The sequence below is a fragment of the Mirounga angustirostris genome, unplaced genomic scaffold, assembly GCF_029215605.1.
Source record: "Mirounga angustirostris isolate CCGP_5_RB_7025 unplaced genomic scaffold, mMirAng1.0.hap1 SCAF_12, whole genome shotgun sequence".
Taxonomy (NCBI): Eukaryota; Metazoa; Chordata; class Mammalia; order Carnivora; family Phocidae; genus Mirounga; species Mirounga angustirostris.
Genome location: NW_026991720.1, coordinates 6,048,098 through 6,067,778, shown reverse-complemented (window position 1 = coordinate 6,067,778; position 19,681 = coordinate 6,048,098). Strand labels below are relative to the sequence as shown.

The following is a 19,681-nucleotide window of genomic DNA, read 5'->3' as shown; positions in this document are numbered from 1 at the left end:
GAACTGACACTGTAGCGAATAACCAGTCACGGCCCCAGGTCGCTTTCTGTTTGGTTGCCAAAACCAGCCAGGGGGCAGGGACTGCCACCGAAGGCCTGTCTGCTCACACGAGGCATGCGGCAGATGTCTGAGTAAATAGTGGTTGGCGCACCATGGCAGGGACCGGGCACAGCAGCAGTTTCCTAAGGACGGTGAGGAGGCTGGCCAGGTACTTGAGCTTGTGTTTCCCTCCTAGACCTTAACCCCCCGAGTCTCCTTGCCCCGCTCAGAGCCCTGCCGGTTCTTCTTCTCAGTGGCTCTGTTCTCTACCCTGGCTGTGCTCCCGACTCGACGCAGGTCACATTTCTTCCCAGGAAGCCCCGCTTACCACGCTCCCAACTTCAGCCGGTGTCTGTAACCCTCCTCTTTCCCGTGTCCGTGCAGCCCAGCTGCAGAGCTGGCACAGGAGAGAAGCCCTTCTGTGAGGGGGGAAACGGCAGATAACTTGAGTTTGTCTCGTTTCCCCTCCCGGTATACCCAAGTGCCCCTCAAGTCCCCGATCCTCACCTTTACTTTGTCCACTAAGGCCATTCCTTCATTTGCCCGTAGAACCCCAAACCCGAAGCTCCCAGTCCCTATCTCTGTAGCTTCCCCCACAGGACACAACCGTCCAGAACATCACACATTCGCTCCGGCCTCGTCCACTCTGCAGTGGGCCCTCTCAACCCAGCTCACTTTACAAATGAAGAGGATCTGGTATCCCAAGCAGCGTGAGCCATACGAGACCCCACAATTAATGCAGTAAGAACAGGACTGGAAATGAGTCTTACTCCAGGCCCTCCCATCTGGAATACCAAAGGGGGGCAGCGATGGACTCAGCTGCTGTGTCCTCTGCACAGAAAAAGATTGAGCCCACAGGTGATAAGGGTGAGCCCCCAAACTGCCCTAGTCATGAACAGGACTGGTAACCTCTACCGAGTTAGGGCCCGGACATACCTCAGCTAACCTAGGCTCAGGTACTTCATTTCCCCTCGTAATACAAAAAGGGGGGCGAATCTCCTCTTCTGAAGTCTGCCAACTCTCCCAAAGAGAAGAAAGCAGAGATGAAGAAGCTTGCCTTGTTTAATGGGGAGAGAGAAAAGAAATGTGCCAGGAACATGGGGTCTAGAGGTGTGGACAGGGGGCAGCACCCGGATGGGAAGTGGAGGTGGTTTACGTGGGGGGAGATGGTGCGTGCCGAGGGGTTCTAAGGAGGCCAGTGACAGTTTCATTCTGTTGCTTTGTATGCCCTTGTCCTACAGATAGGCAGGAAAGCCCCCACCTCAAGGCAGGAAGGTGGAACTGAACTCTGGCTGAAGATGGAGGGAACGCGGAACTTTCCCAGTCTCGGGTTCAGACAGACAGAGGCAGATAGCTCCATATATACAAACTTTACAGAAAATAAATAAGGAGCTGTGATCAGCTTGACTAGGTTTCATCCTGGATTCTTCCCACCCCTGTGAGAAGTAATTCCAGGGCATTAGCTGGGAACCTCTCAGGCCCTAGGCATGTTAGAACCCACCCCCTCCCCAGGAGTCCACCTCAATCCCCACAGCTCCTCGGCATCGAGAACCCAAGCCCCCAGTCTGAGGGTCTCTGGAATAGGCGCAGGGCCCGGTGCCCACGTCCCGCTTGCCAGGAGAGCACACCCAGCACGAAGTTAGTTGCCACCTGAGCCCCCTCCCAGGGCAGGGTCACAGTGGTAGCCCCTCTGGTCTGCAGCACCCTGACCCAGTCTCGGAGCAGGCACGGAACAGAGCCTTTGCTTCCAGAACCCTCGGGAGCCCCTTCAGGGCCGGGCCCCCTGTTCCATTTGCTGGTGCTGGCTCCGTACGGCAAACCTGTTGACGTGCACCGGTATGGGTACGACGATCTTGGGGTTTCTCACCGGCTCCCCAGAACGGCTGCTCACATTGCCAGCTTTGATGCGCTTCCACTTGGCCCGCCGATTCTGAAACCAGATCTTGACCTGCACCTCACTGAGCTTGAGGGCGTGGGCGATCTGGGAACGCTCTGTCAAGCTCAGGTATTTCTTGCAGTGAAACTCCTTCTCCAGCTCCAAAAGCTGCTCGCTGGTAAATGCCGTGCGGCGCCGTCGGCTCTTGCCCCCAGGAGCCGTGACTCCCGCTGCCACCGGTGCCCCCTCCTCCGCTCCAGTCCCCAGGCCTCCCTTGAGCTTCGGTTCAGGTCCCAGGAGAACCCCGGGGGCCCCTGCAGAACTGTCCAGGAAACCATCCTCGTCGCTGTCACCGCCTGAGCCCTCTTCCTCCTGTTCGCTGCCTGCTGGGTCTCCTGCTGGTGCCTCCAGCTTCTCCTCATCTGAGCTGTACACCTTCCCCTCTGCGTGGCGAGCGAAAACCAACGGACGGGGAAGGAGCCGGCAAGGAAAAGATAGGCAGGTTGGAGGCGGCACGTGGGACCATGGCCAGGCCCGGACAGAATGGCGGCAGGAAGAGAGAGACAGGGGAGGGAGGAGGTGGGGAGGAGGGGAGACAAGGACAGCACAGCCAGGACACGGGGTGGGGAAGAGGTTCAGGGAAGACAAAGAGATGGAAAGACAGGTATTAACCAGCACAGATTTCACTATAGCCAGTGGTGGGGAGGGCAATCAGCGTACATCAAAGGAATGCCATTCCCAGGACAGGACCCCTCAAATCACCGCCGCCACCACCCCACCTCATTCTCTCTACCCGCTACCTTCCCAGCTTCCTCCAAACCCAGGCCCAGGGCTTTCCACTCATTCGCCACCCTTCCAAATCCAGACGGCCCAGGCCCCGGAGTGAAGCAGTGTGAGACTGGCTCAGGAGCCTTTCCGTCGCTCCAGGCAGGAGGCAGCCCGTCTGCGGGGTAGACGGGGAGATCACACTGTCAGCCTCGGTTACTCTCCTAGGGATCCTCACCGGCCCGGGGTTGAGCTCTGTTCTGTCTCCCCTCTTCCCCTCTGCCCTAGATCCAGAATCTCCGAATCTCATTTCCAGATGGAAACTGAAGGGTCATCTAATTCCCCGTCCTCACCAACCCCCCCACCCCAAATCTGGGCCCAAGAAATGTTACCAAGGGCTTTGGGACTTGTCCTTCCCCCTACTTCCAATTCTCCCTGACCAGCCCAGCCAGCCCAGAATGGGGAGCCCTCCCAGCTACAGGCCGCCTTCTCTGTGGCCAAAGCTTCTTCCAGTCGCCCAGCTCTCCTAGGCCCCTTTCAGTCCCTCCCCTCCTCCTTAACTGTAAAATGACATCATCTCTCTCCCCACCAAGGATGCTGGAACAGCACAAACAGCTGCTTTCTGCTCAAGTTCTGAATCCTGAGGACCCTGAGCTTGATGTCAGCGGGAAGAACTGGAGGGAATATGGGAGAAGATAAAGAAATAGAAGTGCAACAAGGGAAAATGTAGAGAGGAAAATGGTAAAAGAAGAAATCTTGACTCATTTGGTAGATGACTGATTATTTGTAATTACAGCCATATCAAGTGTTTTCAATCCATATGTAACTCTAATAATCTTAAATTCAATCATCGGTTTTAATCTTATCCATGGACAGGTTTGTCAGAACTTCAAATAATGGATCGTAAGTGTTTTCAGTAGTTGAGTTTTAAAACTGCCTTGTTTTCTGCCCAAAGGGCCAATAAGCAGTGAAAAAGTCAGAAGAAACCCAACCAATAGGAAAGAGAACAAGAGGAAATGGGTAACCTGGACACCAACTAGTCAGCTCTTTACCACTGAGTTCACAGTGTAAAGGGGTTGGGATTTCCTAAGGGCGGGGGTGCATCGGTCTATAACTACCACGCATCCCACGGACACTCATAAGCTCTGAGGTTGAGAATATGACCCGAAGTAAAAGAACATCAGGGAACAGTGAAATGCCTTATAAGAGGAGCAGGCTATGTGCTTGAACACCTTCCAGCACCCCTCGCCACCTGCCTGTGTTCCAGAAGGAGCACCTTGGGGTCTCCAGGACCAGCCCGGTAACCTTCCCCAGCCCCAGAGCTCCTTTCCCTTCCCTGATGCCATCAAGCTACACCCCTTCCCTGTCCTGGAGAGCCATGTTTACACCCTCCTTAGAGGCCAGACTTCTCAGCCCACGTCCAGATCGCCCACCTCCATCACACTCAGCTTCTTTCACACCTCAAGGGTATTTTTATCCCCAGCCCCTGCCTTTTCTTCCTTTAGGGCTTCATTCTTCATCTAATTTCAAAACCCGTGTGGCACACCCTCATTTAGGCTCACCCAGCCTACCTATGTTACTCCTACTCATTGCTTTTCCTCAGTAAGCACTCTCTGTTCCCTCTAGCAGCTTCCCAGGCTTCTCGAGCACCAGCTTCACATCCATCCATCCATCTGCCTGTCCCTCGGTCCATCTACAGAAGTTGCTCCTTGCCATACGTCCCACGCTTCATCCCAGACCTCATTCTAGCCAAATCCATGTTTTCTACAAGCGTCACATCCTTGGTTCTCTCCTTCATTAACGGCTCCTTCCCACACTATTTTCCATTTTCACAGAACTCAGACTTAACATGTCCCAAACAGAACTCCTGAACTCGCTACCAAACCAGCTCTTCGCTATCTGTACTCGCGTCCTTCCCAGCTTGGTTAGTGGTAATTCCATCCTCCTTGTTGTTCAAATCAAGCCTCACTCCTCTCTCTCACAACCCGTGCCCACTCCTGGAGCCCGCCCTTCTCACCCGTGTCCCCTGCATCCGACCAGTCCCAGGCAGCATCACGTCCCGCCTGGTTCATCAACCTGTTCTCCAAACTGGTTTCCCTGCTCCTGTCCTCCCCTCCCCTTCCCTGCCCCTCCCTAAGAACAGATGATTCTTCTGTTCAGAATACTATACTCTCCACCTGGATTTTTGCACTCGCTCATTCCCGGTCTCCTTCAGGTCCTTACTTTACCAAAGAGACTTTCCCCGATCATCTTTTCAGAATGAAAACTCCCAGTACTCCTGCCTTCCTTTTCTGCTTTATTTGTTGCTATAGTACATGTCACAAACTTTATTCATTTATTTTATTGGCTCTCTTTTCCTATTAGAATATAAGCTTCATGAAGGTAGGGATTTCTAATATATTTTTTTCACTGCTGTATCTTCAGCATCTAGAAAATTATCTGCAGAGTAGGCACTCAATAAATACTTATTGACTAAATAAAAAACTATTCCCAAACACTTTCTCTCTCCCTTCCTCCCTCTCTCTCCCTCTTCTGTCTCCACCTCTGTTCTTCCTTTCCCAAGCCTCTCCTAATATTCTCCACAGCCCCACCCCATCCAGTGCCCAGAAGACATTCTCTCCATGAGTATTATTCTACCCACTTTTCAATATGTCCTCTGATCTCACATTAGCTGGAGAGAAACCCATATGCCGTGGGAATCTATAGAATCTTATGCTAAAAGAAATAAAGGAAAATCCTTCACATCATTACTAAATCCTCTGTCAATTTTTAAAACCTGGTTTGTAGTACATAATAACAAAAAGAATAATAAAAGCTTGTAAAAACCCAGCCCAATATTACAATATTCTAAGCAGCTACTAAAAAGGCAGAAACTGGATTTCAGGGCTTGAAGGATGAAATCATTTAGCACAGCTCCAAGTACCCAGGGGGTGTCCAATAAATCTAAACTGATGATGATTGAGATGAGGCTCCCAGGTTCCTTGATCTGGCAGGGCCCTCCTGAGATCATACCATCCATCCCTGTCTTCAGACAGATTCCATAAAATCAGGCCCACATAGGCAGACCTCCCTCAGTGCTGGGTGTTTTTTTTTTTTTAAAGATTTTATTTATTTATTTGACAGAGAGAGACACAGTGAGAGAGGGAACACAAGCAGGGGGAGCGGGAGAGGGAGAAGCAGGCTTCCCACGGAGCAGGGAGCCCGATGCGGGGCTCGATCCCAGGACCCTGGGATCAGGGCCTGAGCTGAAGGCAGACGCTTAACGACTGAGCCACCCAGGCGCCCCCCTCAGTGCTGCTTTTAAAGCCATACAAGGGGCACATGTTCACAACCTCTCTTGGTTACTTGATCCCGGCGGGATGCTGAACGGCAGGGGCAAGAGTTTCTCTCTGTGCCTTTATAATCATGACATTGAGGGCTCTGATACGCAACTCTTGGAAGGAGGTGGGGGTGGGGCAATATGAAAGCAACCAGGAGGGGGAACTACAGCTATACCCTCAGAGGAGAGGGTCTGGGGCAGTGAGCAACACTGAGATGTGGGAAAGAAAGGGCCAAAGCAAGCAGAAAAAGGACTGGGGCGGGAGACAAGTGGGGCAGACACAGTGGCAAGAGAATGAAATGATGAGTCAGAGAAACTCAAGAGGCTGGAAAGTTTAGAGAAGGACTAGAAAAAAAAAAAAATCAGGGAAAAAGAGAGCAAAAAGCTTAAAAACAAAACAACCAAAAAAATCATACCCCCTACCTTTCTTCCCCCAAAACACGACTGCATTCGGAGCAAAGCAAAACATTTTTGCCCTGCCACGTGCTCTTTGCTCCACCGAGATGGAGCACTTTAAGATGCAATCAATACCCAAAGTGAAGGAAACATATTCAGCAGAATCGGATGAGCCATACAGTAGCCCAATCCTTAACAATATAGCGATCCTGAAATGGCTTACTATTTTCTTATGGATTAGCTAAAAAATAAATGCAAGCTATTTTCTTTTATCTGATTTGTAATGAATATTAAGAGTAAATATAATCAAACAAAACAAAAATTGCACACAGAAAAATGTGTTGACTAAAAACTGACAGAAGCAAATCTTTCTGATAAAATTTTTTTTTTTAAAGATTTTATTTATTTTTTAGAGAGCGAGCAAGCGAGAAACAGCATGAGAGGGGAGAGGGTCAGAGGGAGAAGCAGGCTCCCCGCTGAACCGGGAGCCCGATGTGGGACTCGATCCCAGGACCCTGGGATCATGACCTGAGCCGAAGGCAGACGCTTAACCATCTGAGCCACCCAGGTGCCCTCTGATAAAATTTCTAATTGTGAAATTTGATTTAGAATAATTAGACTTGGTAGATATAATGTCCATAAAAGTAAATTACTAATTGCAGGTGCTATAATTGGTTGATATGAGCAAAACCAAAACAAACAAAAACCTTGAGCCATAAAATGAGGCTTCATTGAAAAATTTTACATGGGAAATGATTCTGATAAGAATAATTTTAGCAGGGGCACCTGGGTGGCTCAGTTGTGAAGCGTCTGCCTTTGGCTCAGGTCATGGTCCCAGGGTCCTGGGATCGAGCCCTGCATCGGGCCCCCTGCTCCTCAGGAAGCCTGCTTCTCCCTCGCCCACTCCCCCTGCTTGTGTTCCCTCTCTTGCTGTGTCTCTGTCAAATAAATAAAATCTTTAAAAAAAAAATTTAGCAAAAGGAAAATTTTTAAATTGGAAAAAATTTGACTATGTATATAGATAGGCCAAACAGATAGAAAGGTTCTGTTCTTTGTGTATGAAAATGAGATTATTGGTAATATAAGAGTATATTGAGTTTCCAGCTTGTTCCTTACGTGTAAGTCTAGAGTCTGAAAAAAGTGTCGAATCTATCCAGGGGGGATGACTGTAGGGCAGACTGGTTATTAGGAAACATCTAGAGCTTTTGTGCACTCTCGTAGTGGATTATCCTAAGAACCAGAAATCACAAGGTTGAACCTCAATTACTCATCAAGTCCATGCAAGGGGCATTCTTCCCACCTCCAGAGAGCGGTACTCAGGCCCCAGGGACATACTTGCCTGGGGCCTTGTTTCCAAGAGGAAGGGAAGCAGCACCAGAGATCTAGAAAAGCCCATGTTTCGAATGGATCTGGTCAGGCTGGGGAAGAAATCAAGGGCCAAAGAATCCATGGTAGGTATTCTCCAGGAGAAAAAATAAACAGTACCAGATTTGCCCACCATCTAGAGGGGGAGTCCACGGCTGTGCTCACCAAGAATGATGGACCTGCGTTGTGGTGCAGAAAACCACTTTAGACACCCAGGTATGGGAACTCACAGAGCCCCCGTGCTGCCCCTCGCCCATCCTCTTCTGTTTTAGCTCCTTTAAAATCAATAGCCTTTATTATCCGCTGAAGAGAAATCTCTCCCCCATTACACTCAGTTCTGACTTCTCTTCCCTCTACTTCCAAAATGACTACCCTCACATTCCCCAAACTACTGTCAGGACAGTAAGTCTCTTCCTGATCATCCTGGGCCAACTACTCAACTTCCTGAATACAGAAGCAATTTGGGGGACGTCAAAAGGTGGAAAGAAACCCAGGCCATCCCTCAAAAAAGAGGTATGTTTACCACCACTCTCATTTCTAAATCTTCATCATCATGCTCAGGACAGAATTATTTCTCTGTTCTTTCTGGAAACAGTACTTTTTCTCCCATCATTTACAGCAATTAGCTCACTTTCAATTTGTGTTTCACTCGCCCCCACTAATTTCATGCTACTCCTCCTCCCTATAACTTCAGGTGCAATAAGGAACGTTCATTTTCACTCTCTCTCTCTCCACTCTTCCTATGACCCTTCAGCATTTCTTACTCCAAACTGACATGGGAATTTTCTCTACACCCCTCCAACCTTCGATGACAGGTTCAGGGCAATTTGCCCCCCACTCAGAGCTCCCCCTGATGACAGGTTCAGGGCAATTTGCCCCCCACTCAGAGCTCCCCCTCATGACGTAGCAGCAGTACCATTGTCAAGGGCACCCTTGCTACCTTCAACGTTCCAAAACATTTTCACACTTACTATTTACCTCGAAGCAACTCACTGAAATAGAGTAGACCTATTAGGAGTACTAATGGAAGTTTGGTAACCTTATCTCAGGTGAAAAAACTGAGTTTCCGAAAGATTGAGTGATTCTCCTAAGTCACACAGCTAGAGATAGATTAACGTCTAGAACCTTGGTCTCCGAAATTTCCAACCAACGCTCCTTCCATCCTTTCCCCTCCCACTCCAAGTAAATGCCCAGATGCCTCATCAGATAACTAACCTTGCTACCAAACCCAGTTTCAGTCCAGACCTCATCCCTTTCACTTATCACTCCAGAGCCCTAGCCTGATCATTAATATCTCCCCTTACCACGCTCAGAGAAGGCTCTTAAAATTGCCACTTACCAAATTTCACCTTTGTCCTCAAATAGGCTATTTGTCCCATCATTTCCCCAAGACAAAATTCCTATCAGATCTATTTTTTTTTCTGTCATTATTGGTTTGTATGATGTAATCTTACCAGTCAGCATTCCTTTTATTTAGAAATGTATTTTCTTGTTTTAAAAATAACATTGCCAAATTATGGAAACAGTTTTGGTTTAATATCCATTTTTCTTCTAGCTTCTACTTTACAAGTGTGTCACCCATCCCTCAAGCACAGCTCCTTCTTATACAGGAATTACCCTCACTGAGGAACACACATTTTTCTACCATCCTCATCTCTCTCCACCTTCCTCATTACAGAGCTCTCTTCAGAGCTCCTCTCTTGGTGTCTCCTTCATCACTCCTAGGGCTACTTCTCTAGCCAGAGAGAAGGCTTTCCTCCCTGATACTGAAAGGGAGTTAAGATACATCCTTGCCTTTCTTTCTGGTTGAGGTAGACATCTGCTTGGGGTTTGTTTTTGTCTGCTCAGCATCCCTTCCTCCTTTTGTTCACTAACAACACCCCCTCCCTTTGGGCACTGCCTCTCATCAACTACCCAGTATAGTGGGACTGTCAATCACATTTCCGCACCTTTGTGACAACGTAGGCACGTGACCTGGATCTGACCAATCCTAACATCCCATCTCTCCATCCCCCTGGAGACTGGACTCAAGCTAGTTAATCAGTCACCCTGGAATTTTGTATATGCTAGAATCTACTGGGGTCTCAACCTGGGATTATAAAAAATTAGAGCTGCTGATGCATGTGCCCTTTCTTACTTCTCTTAAGGAGAGAACTAGGCAAAGAGAGAGGAGCAGGGCTGAAAGGAAAGAAAGATCTAGCAATACCATTTGCATTTCTGGATCCACTCAACTCCTGTACTTAAGAGTCATGTGAATCAATAAATGCCCATTTTAGCTTAAATTGGAGTTAAGCTACTGTCACTTGCAAACCAAAGAGTTCTACATCCCATGCTGTAACTGGAAGTGACAATGATCACAGGACTCCAGGGAAAGTAAGCCTCTCTACCTCACTCTCTCCCATCCCAACTAATGTTTCCACGTTACCTGAAATTATTCATAATAATACCATCTAATATTCCACCAGCTTGAAATTCACTTGGACTTCTAAAAAAATCTCCTTGGGGTGCCTGGGTGTCTCAGTCGGTTAAGCATCTGACTCTTGATTTTAGCTGAGCTTATGATCTCGGGGTCATAAGATCCAGCCCCACACTCAGTGGGGAATCTGGTTCTCTCCTTTTCCTTCTCCCTCTGCCCCACATCCCTCTCTCTAATAAATAAATCTTTTTAAAAGTCTCCTTAATCCATCTAAGTATGAATTATTTTAATCCAATAGCTTTCCTCCCAACATCAAGCTGAGATCCGATGTATGAGAGAATAGGAATTGTGGTGAAGAAAGGAGAGGTGTTTTTTTTTTTTTTTTTTAATATATATACAATGTAAAGAAAAGAAGAACAGGCCCCAATGGGATACAGAAGAAGGGCTTTTGGGTAGTCTTGGGATCCACAGAGAATGTCCAAATTCGAGACAGGGAAACCAAAGGAGGCAGAAAGAGCCAAAGAAAAAATGTGAAATCTACCCTTATGAGATGCATACATTGGTTCTCTTCTGGCATTCCCCGCAGAAACACCTCTCAGAATACAGTGCTATTTCTATCATTACTCCCAGATGTATATCTCCTTATCAGTACAGAGTGTCACTTATCCTAGCCAGTTCTTAATAAAGAAGTCTTCCCCAACTTAATGCCCAGATATGCTCCCCATCCATTTCCAGTACAAGGACAATACCAGTAGTTTCTTGCATGCCAATTACTTTAGGATACTGGACAAATATCTTCTCATTTAATCCTTAACTCTGTGAGGTAAGTATTGTTGCCCTATCCTGCTGGTGAGGAAGCTGTGACTGCAGAGGTTAGTATTTTGCTGTTGATATTTCTCTCACAAAAAAAAGGGGGTAGCATTAAGATCTGTATCCAAAGCCCATGCTCATTCCTCTGTGCGGCACCCTATCTCTTTTGTGAACACTGACTTCCCCGTTCGCCTATCACAAACACTGTACCAGATGAAGAAATAATAGAGAAGGCCAGCAACTGATTCCACAACTTTTCTTTTTCTCCCCCCCCGCAATGGCCACTACTTCCTTCCCCACCAGGTAAAGTCGGGCACAACTGGTCCCTAATCTTTTTGGCCTCGATAAGATCGCCTACCTTCATGAAATGTTTCTCTCTCATTATATATGTCCACAGCCATAGCCAGTCACCCCTCCCCAATCCCAGATGACAGAGCCTTTTCTATCCTAAAGCCCAGCCCTGACTCCACCTCAAGATACACAGCGGCCTCCTCTTGGGCACAACTCAGCACCGGGAAGTAGAGAATTTCCCCCAATCCCTTTGCTCGGGGTGGTTTTTTTTTTTGTTTTTTTGGGTTTTTTTTTAAGGGAAACAATTCATTAATAAAGGTCTCCTTACAGATAAAACAGAGTTGTGGAGCTGGAAGTGACCTTGGAGATCATCTAAGTCAAACCCTTAATTGTACTGATGAGGAAGTTAAGCTACAGAGAGGCCAGGATCATTCGGTCCCGTACTTCCAGTAGCTGCACGGAACCATGGAGAATGGCTGTCACCCACTGCAGCCCAAAGCACTTCTTACCTTCACTCCCAGGAGGATTTCGTCTTCCTCCCTTCTCTTCCTGTTGCTCCCAATACTGACTTCCCTTGAAATATCATTTCCTCCACAATTCAGTCAAGAAATCCATCTCCCATTACCCCCAGTTCAGAAACAGTTCTTTCTGTTTCTCCCATCCTCAATTTTCACACCCTAGTCTCTGGGAGTCCCTGCAGCCCCCTGGCTTCTAAAACAGATTTCTCAGTTCATCACTTGAAGGTCATTCCTTACCCTTCCATGGTGGGAAGGGAATGAAGACGCTGCTTCACAACCACTTCTTACTACAACTTAATTCAGCTTATGGGAGTCGCTGTTCTAGCACACCAAATTCAAGCATCTCTCCTCCCCAAATTCTTTCTCCCAATTAGCACACCAGTGTTTCTTCCACATTACTCTAAGCTGACAATTTTCTCCCATATTTCCAGTGAAAAACCCCAACCTCCTCTTCACCGCCCCCAACCCAGCCCTCTCTGCTCACTGTCATCATCTGTACAACCATGGGCGCCACGCCTGCGTCGAAAGCTCCGTCCTTCCCACCGGTTCGGAACCAGGGCTGCTTCTCTCCTACCCCAGCACGGGGCACTTTCTCCTGTTCCCTCTAGATAAAAATTCTCTCCCACCAAACTCTTTCCCTGTCATCATTCCTACTTAAGTTTCTCTCTTTTTGTACATCCGCTCCATAATGCTGTCATTTCTATTTCCTCATTCCCAGCTTCAAGGCAAAGATCCTTCTTTCCCAATTACTTTGGAGGCAAAATTCCTGCCTATAGCCTCCCATCGTAATATTATTCTCATTGCAAAGCACTTTGTTCATCATACCATGTTCCTCCTCTCCAATTAAAATATTTCCCCCTCGGGGCGCCTGGGTGGCTCAGATGGTTAAGCATCTGCCTTCAGCTCAGGTCATGATCCCAGGGTCCTGGGGTCGAGTCCCACATCGGGCTCCCTGCTCAGCGGGGAGACTGTGTCTCCCTTTCCCTCTGCCTGCTGCTACCCCTGCTTGTGCTCTCTCTCTCCTGTTGAATAAATAAAAAAATCTTTTAAAAATTTTAAAAAAATAAAAAAGAATAAAATATTCCCCCCTCATTATTCCAATCACTGCCTTGCTCCCATTACTCCCAGTTTAGACTATTTATGCCCATTACTCTGAGTATGAGAATTATCCTCCTAATCATCTAAATCTCTATCTCCACATTTCCATATGCCACTGCAGAGATCTCCCTTCTCTATTCAATCCTCCCAAGTGTTACCCTCACTGTGGTATAAGGCACCTCAGTATCCCACTCCAATCCTCCAGATAAAATTTTTCTCTTGCCACTTCTGGGATCTCTGTCTCTCCACTAGGGGTTCTTAACCCTTTTTATGCCATGAGCTCCTTGGCAGTCTGATACAACCCATGAACCCCTTCTCAGAATAATGCGTTTAGGTATATAATATAAAACACATAGGATTACATTAGAAGCCAACTATACAAAAATGCAGTTTTCAGATATTTAAAAATGAATCTGTGTTATAATCATGTACGTTTATTAATTGATTAAACAAGATGCCTCCAAGGCTATAAATTTATAAGGAAATATCTGTAATTTCTGTTGGTGACACAAATCTCAGTTAGTGCTGAAACTACTATGGTTTCTGGCCTACACTCATAACTGAAGAAAATGCCAAATTTTAGTTAGAAGTTAGCAAAAATAAAGATGTAATTTTTCCCCACCCATAATAAACAGATCCTTTTATAAGAGGTCCATGAAATCCATGTTAGAACCCTACTTTAAACATCAAAGCTAGAAAAACAAGCTTTTATTTTATGGAATTGACTGAAACATTAAAAATAATCTGAATCAAAACCTTTACATTACAGATGAGGAAACTGAAGCCAAGAGAGGTTGTGAGGCTTTGAATCTCCCGTAGTGTCCGGAATATACTAAGTCCATAACAGACACACAATAAACGTTCCCTGAATTGAAGGAAGCAATTTGCCAAGGTTGTGCAGCTAAGTGACAGGGCTGACCCCTGAGCACAAATGTCACGACTCCTCGATACATGTTCCTTCAATCCCATTAAGTTAATGCAACACGTGCCTTTCTATAAATGCCAGGGGAGCAAACACTCTCACCGTGTGCTCTTCCTCAAAATTTCTAGGAAAGCATGGGTCTCCATCATTTCCAAGAAAAATGTCCCTCCTTTTTCTAACAACAGAAGTCTCTGATTCTGTGTCACATTATTATTTCCTGTTTTTCTCTCATCAGTAAATACATCTGGACAGTCATAATGCGTACCTATTCAAAAATTAATCGATGGTCATCTAAAATGTTCTCCTGTTATAATCAGGTGCTTAGCTTACAGCAATCAGCCCTCAAACATCATGCTCCTAGGAAGTTTCCCTAGTTTCCTTGCATGATTTCCATCATTACTGCCAATCTCTGTTCAGAAATTAGCAAATTTGGGGGCGCCTGTGTGACTCAGTTAAGTGTCCGACTCTTGGTTTCGGCTCAGATCATGATCTCAGGGTCCTGGGATTGAGCCCCATGTCGGGCTCTGTGCTCAGTGGGGGTCTGCTTGAGATTCTCTCCCCCTCCCTCTGCCCCTCCCCCTGCTCGCTCTCTATCTAAAATAAAATCATTTTTAAAAGTTAGCAAATTTTTTTAGTTTAAAATAATGTTCACTATACTGCCATCTCCTGGGTTCGTTCCATCACATTCTCTTTCCTGTATCATCTCAATGTTTTCTTTTCAAATATTCTTTCACCATGCTCACTACTGGCATTATCTTTTATGTCAATCTCTCCCTGTATTTTTATCATCCATCCAACAATTATGTATGGATTATCTACCATCCTTCACTTCTTAAGTCTTCGTTTTCAAGCAATCCAACTCCTTTCTCCCTGAATCATTGCTCTAAGCACCCCCAATTTAAAGTTTTCTTCTGCATTTCCCCAAATGGACAGCTCTTTCCATCATTTCCCCCAGCACCCAGGATCACCTTTACCCATCGTTGCTGAAATGTGTATCTGCACATCTCCAGGTTAGCTGTGATTACTCGCAGGCAGAGCTCACATGCACCTTCACATACAACAGGACCATCACTGCCCAACTCACTCAAGGCAGAATTCTCTTTTCCTTCTGTCATTTAGAGTTTACTACTGTCTTTTCTCCATTATTCCTAATACATCGAAGACTTTGCCATCACCCCAATTCAAAGCTCCTTTTCCCCATCACTTTCACATGACTCTCTGGATCTCTTATGTTAATGAATACAACACCACTGCCCGCATGAGGCTACTGACCATTTGAAACATGGCTAAACTGAACTGAGATGTGCTGAAAGTATAAAATATACACTGGATTTCAAAGATAATATGGAAGAAGGATATAAAATATCTCATTAAATTTTTTTATATTGAGTAATGATAAAATAGTGTTGGACATATTGGGTTAAATAAAATGTATTAAAATTAATTTCACCTGTTTATTTCTACCTTTTTAAGATGGCTAATAATGTTTTAATTACAAGTGGTGCTTGTAAGAGCACCTAAAAAGAAGAGCCACTCTGGGCTCTTCTATTGATTCATACTTTTAAATCTTCTCTATGAATTCAAAATTCTCTCCTCTTTTATCACTTCTACTAAGACACCTTCCCCAATTATCCTCACTGTTCCCCACTTTCTAAACCCAGAATTATTTTCAATCTACCATTCTCCGTATCTTTTCTACCCATTATTTCTGTACATGGTATTTCTTTTTGCCTGTTAATATAGCTTCTGCCCCTGCAACTGAATCATAATAAAGTTGTTTTCTTTATCATCAGTCGTAGTAAGGTGGTGTCTCTCTTAACTTGAAGCAAAATTTCAGAAAAAAATAGTAATTCCCAACAAAAAGAACTTCATTCACCATTCTCCAGATTGGCCTATCTTCACTATAATTTCATTTAATAGGACTACTAACTGTAAAACACTAAACAAATGTAAATTAATAATTTCAGACCAATGTCAGTCATTCACACTAGAACAGCAATTCCTCCTCTGTCATTTCAAAGATAGCATTCTTTCTCCAAACTCTTCTAATGTTGAGGTTTCAATCCCATTATTCAAGCAAAAACTCTCATTTCATGCTAAATACTCTAATACAATTCCCAAAATAGAGTATTCGTTTTCCCACCATTTTCAGCATGGGCCATGTGTCATCACTCCCCAAACCAATTTTATGTCCAACGTTTCTGGAATTTCCTTTTCTTTTCTCAACTACTTCAGGAAAAAAAATGAAGACTGGGCAGGTGGACGTGAATGGTGTAGTGAGGAAGAGTCAGGAGGGTCTGTACTGAGAGTGATAAGTGGGGGTCACAGATAAAGATCTTCCAGTCACTATCCTCTTTGAAGGTTTCTTCTGAAATCTCTCCTTCCTGCCCCGCCCCTTAAGCCCCACTATAAACCCTTTATGTGTACCTCTTCCCAATATGAGTGATTACCTTCACTCTACCACCTCTCAGAATTCTTCCTCCATAAGGTCTCCTTCCCATCATTCTTGTCTTTACTCCAAGAACAAGTGTCTTTTGATTGCTTCCAATATTTTCCTTAGATGATGATCTTTCCTTCATCATTCTCTCTATACAAATTCCAGTTTACTATCACTCCCAGTATTGAAAAACCTTTTTTTTTTAAAGATTTTATTTATTTATTTGAGAGAGAATGAGAGAGAGAGAGAGAGAGCATGAGAGGGGAGGGTCAGAGGGAGAAGCAGACTCCCTGCCGAGCAGGGAGCCCGATGCGGGACTCGATCCAGGGACTCCAGGATCATGACCTGAGCCGAAGGCAGTCGCTTAACCAACTGAGCCACCCAGGCGCCCCTGAAAAACCTTTTTAAAAATTTAATCCTAGAGTAGACACTTCCCTGTTTCCTACCAGGACATTTATTTAGCTCTGTCCCAAGCCTCTCAAAACAGAACTCTCTCACACACACACACTTCTGGTCCAGAGATGCTGTTCCCTCTTCATCTCGCTCAGGCTAGAAATCCCTTGTACCTCTATCTTCCAATAGACCTCTTCTCGCTCATATTCTCTCTCTGGATAATCTGGGGATAGAGTGCATTTGTTGGTCCTTTCCTCTATTTTTCTTTCCTCAATATTTCTCTTCTGTTCTTTTCCTCTGCTTACTCCTCCCCCCCCCCCCCCGCCTGGTTTTACAGCCAATATTCTATCTGCTTCAGAAAAGAGCCTTCATTCTACAAATGTCAAAATAAACAACTGCGGGGAAGCTGAAAGAGTAGGACACGTTCTCCCATGGTTTAGGCATCTTCCTCCCCAGATTCTCCTTCCCTAGGATGTCTCCCTTTCTGCTCCCCCTCAGCTCATCTCTTCCTCAGGTGTCTGCTTGTTCCTCCCACTCCTATTGCCCCCAAAGCCATCCCTCTGATGGTCTGCCTTGCTCTTTTCTGCCTTAAGACTATTATTGCAAAAATCCTACTGATCCGTTCTTCTTCCGATCATCCTGCCAGCTGCTTTCCCCCTCCCCTCCAGGCCCTTTTATCTTGTGGACATTTCCTCCCACCTTCCAGTTGCTGCTCTATCATTTCCTTTTGATCCTCCTTGGGAGATGCAGCTCAGACTTCAGCCACTGGATCCCCCTGGCCCAACCAGGTCCAAAACAACAGCTGAACCCGCAAAGCCAAAATGCCCAGGGCTAAAGGGGAAAAGGAGAGGAAGACAGGCTCTGTAGCAGCACTTGGGGTCTGGAAGAGTGGTTAGACCTTCGGATAATTTCAAGGAAGGGCCCAGAAACCTATCACCAGGAACTGTCTTCTCCTGGCAAAGGACAAAAGGACTCTTGGGTCTCCTCCTTGCCTCTGCTAGAGTCAGCCCCCAGGCCTCCTGGGGTCACTTTTACCTGCTAAGCTGATGTGACAAATGGTTAAGCAGAGGTGGATTCATCCTGGCGCTAAAGAAGTTTAAGCTTCAGGAACCCCACGCTTGCATGCAGCCTGTTTTCCTTAAACAGAGTCCACTAAATTGTATAAGCTCTGGATCTCATCACACCTGGATCTGCCCCTGGATAGGGGAAAGCTTTTCTGGCATCTAGGGCTTGAGGATCGATTAGGGAGGTCAGGAGGGCTCCGGGTAGCTTGATTCTACACAGGGTTCAGTTTGATACACCCTGCCTCTATTGAGAGGGCACCTTCCCATGGAGGAGCCAGGGTTCCTGAATTACCTCTTGGCTGAATCTCACTGGTTCCAGAATCTTAGCTATATTCTCGACTCCAGGCTTTGTGCCACGCCCAACCAGCCCAGCTTTAGCCTCCATCTTGACCTCCCCGGGTCAGTCCTGGTCCAGCAGGTGCTAGGCCCCCTGCTAGCTAATGTTCCCTTAGGCCCCCTACTCAGTTCTTCAGGGCTGATCTCTAAATGTGCCAATTCAGAAGTGACCTCTACTACTAAGGCAAAGACAGGTCACCAACGTGGTCACCATTGCTTGGACCCTCCCTTTGCCCCTGCATTCACAGAGCCTATTTGGGGTCAATACAATCTTCTCAGAAGCCAGAACTGCCCTCCCCTTACTGAATTGACAGCTGCCCCAATGTACCCTCACCCTAGGGTCTTGCTAGTGTCCCCAGGAATCCCACAGTTGCAGCTTCTCTATTCTCCGCAGAGGAGAAAAATGAAGGGATTCTTAAAAAGAGAAGTGGGAGCAGAGGCTTGAGGACTAGAACGTGGGAAGGAAAGGTACTAATTTGGAAGGGAGTACTGGGAAGTCTTGGGTGAGGCTTCAGGCACTCTGGAAGACAGAGCGGGGCAGCGGTTCTGGGAATCCAGAGGTGCCGCGTTTGGAACAGAACTGGAGGGGGTTCTGCAGACCCCGACATCTGGGGGTCTGGGATTCCAGGGCTCCGGGCAGGTGCCGAGATTCTGAGCAGGCTGCTGTCTGGGATTTCCAAGTGAACGAGCCTCCCGCCCGGCGCCCTGGTCGGCCCAGCACTTACCCGGCAGACTTGGGAAAGTCGCTGAGAAGTGCGGAGGCGGGGGCGGTGGGGGCTCTGCCACTTTGTCCCGGGCGGGCAGCAGCTCGTCGGCTTCCAGCCCGCCCTCCGGGCGGCGGCCGCCCGGCTCGGGGTTGCTCCGGGCGGCGGCGGCGGCGGCGGCAGCGGCGAGCTCCTGGGGCCCGTAGAAGGCGTCGGGCGGCTCCGCGAAGCTGGGCAGCGCGGTGGTCAGCGCCACCATCGAGGGCACGGCCTGGCCCAGGCCCGCGCAGAAGGTGTTGGTAAGGCGGCCGGCAAAGGAGGCTAGTGGGGCGAGAGGCGGGAGGCCAGCCGGCAGCGGCGCAGGGGCCAGCGCCTGCGGCAACACTAGCGGCCGGTAGGGCACGAACATGGGGTAGCCGGTGTAGAGCAAGTGGCCCGAGCGAGGCGGCGGCGGCCCGATCAGGGAGTCGATGGAGAAGGCAGTGCCCGGGCCCCCACCGCTGCCCCCGCCGCTGCCCCCGGGGGCGCCCCCGCCTCCAGCTCTCTGCATCGTGCCCGGAGCTCCGGGCGCCGCCGTGCGCCCCGCGGCTCGGGCGCCCCGCGCGGACACGCAGGGCTCGCTCCCAGGCTCCCGGCCGAGGTGGCGGCGGGGCGCGGGCTCGGCGCAGTGTGGCTCCGGCGCCGCGCTCCCTCTCTCTCATAAGGAGGGAGGGGGCGGGCGGGCGGGCTGGGGGTGTCGCCCTCCGGACTCATCCATCTTCCTCAAATTACGCTTCACTTCCTCCCTCCGCCCGCCGCTGCCGCGCCCGGCTCCGCTCCCTCCGCACAGCCCGTTCCCAGCGGCCCGGCCGGCCGGCCCGGGACCCCCGCCCGCTCCCCGCGGCCCAACCAACTATTATTAATGCAGATTGATGAGGCCGGACACGCCGCTT

General features: G+C 47.9%; 1 protein-coding gene across 1 annotated transcript; it reads right to left on the bottom strand.

Moving 5' to 3' along the window:
• Positions 1-1,601: 1,601 nt before the first annotated feature.
• On the bottom strand, positions 1,602-19,681 carry GBX1 (gastrulation brain homeobox 1). Its single transcript, XM_064575731.1, has 2 exons — positions 18,771-19,681; positions 1,602-2,358 (listed from the first exon to the last, which is right to left on the bottom strand). Exons 1-2 carry the CDS (start codon positions 19,297-19,299, stop codon positions 1,808-1,810), a joined length of 1,080 nt encoding a protein of 359 aa, XP_064431801.1. The 5' UTR covers positions 19,300-19,681; the 3' UTR covers positions 1,602-1,807.

Coding starts and splice junctions, on each gene's coding strand:
- GBX1 (XM_064575731.1), bottom strand. CDS start 19,299: ATGCAGAGAGCTGGAGGCGGGGGCGCCCCCGGGGGCAGCGGCGGGGGC. Junction 2,359..18,770: donor GACTTTCCCAAGTCTGCCGG/GTAAGTGCTGGG, acceptor CTCGCCACGCAG/AGGGGAAGGTGTACAGCTCA.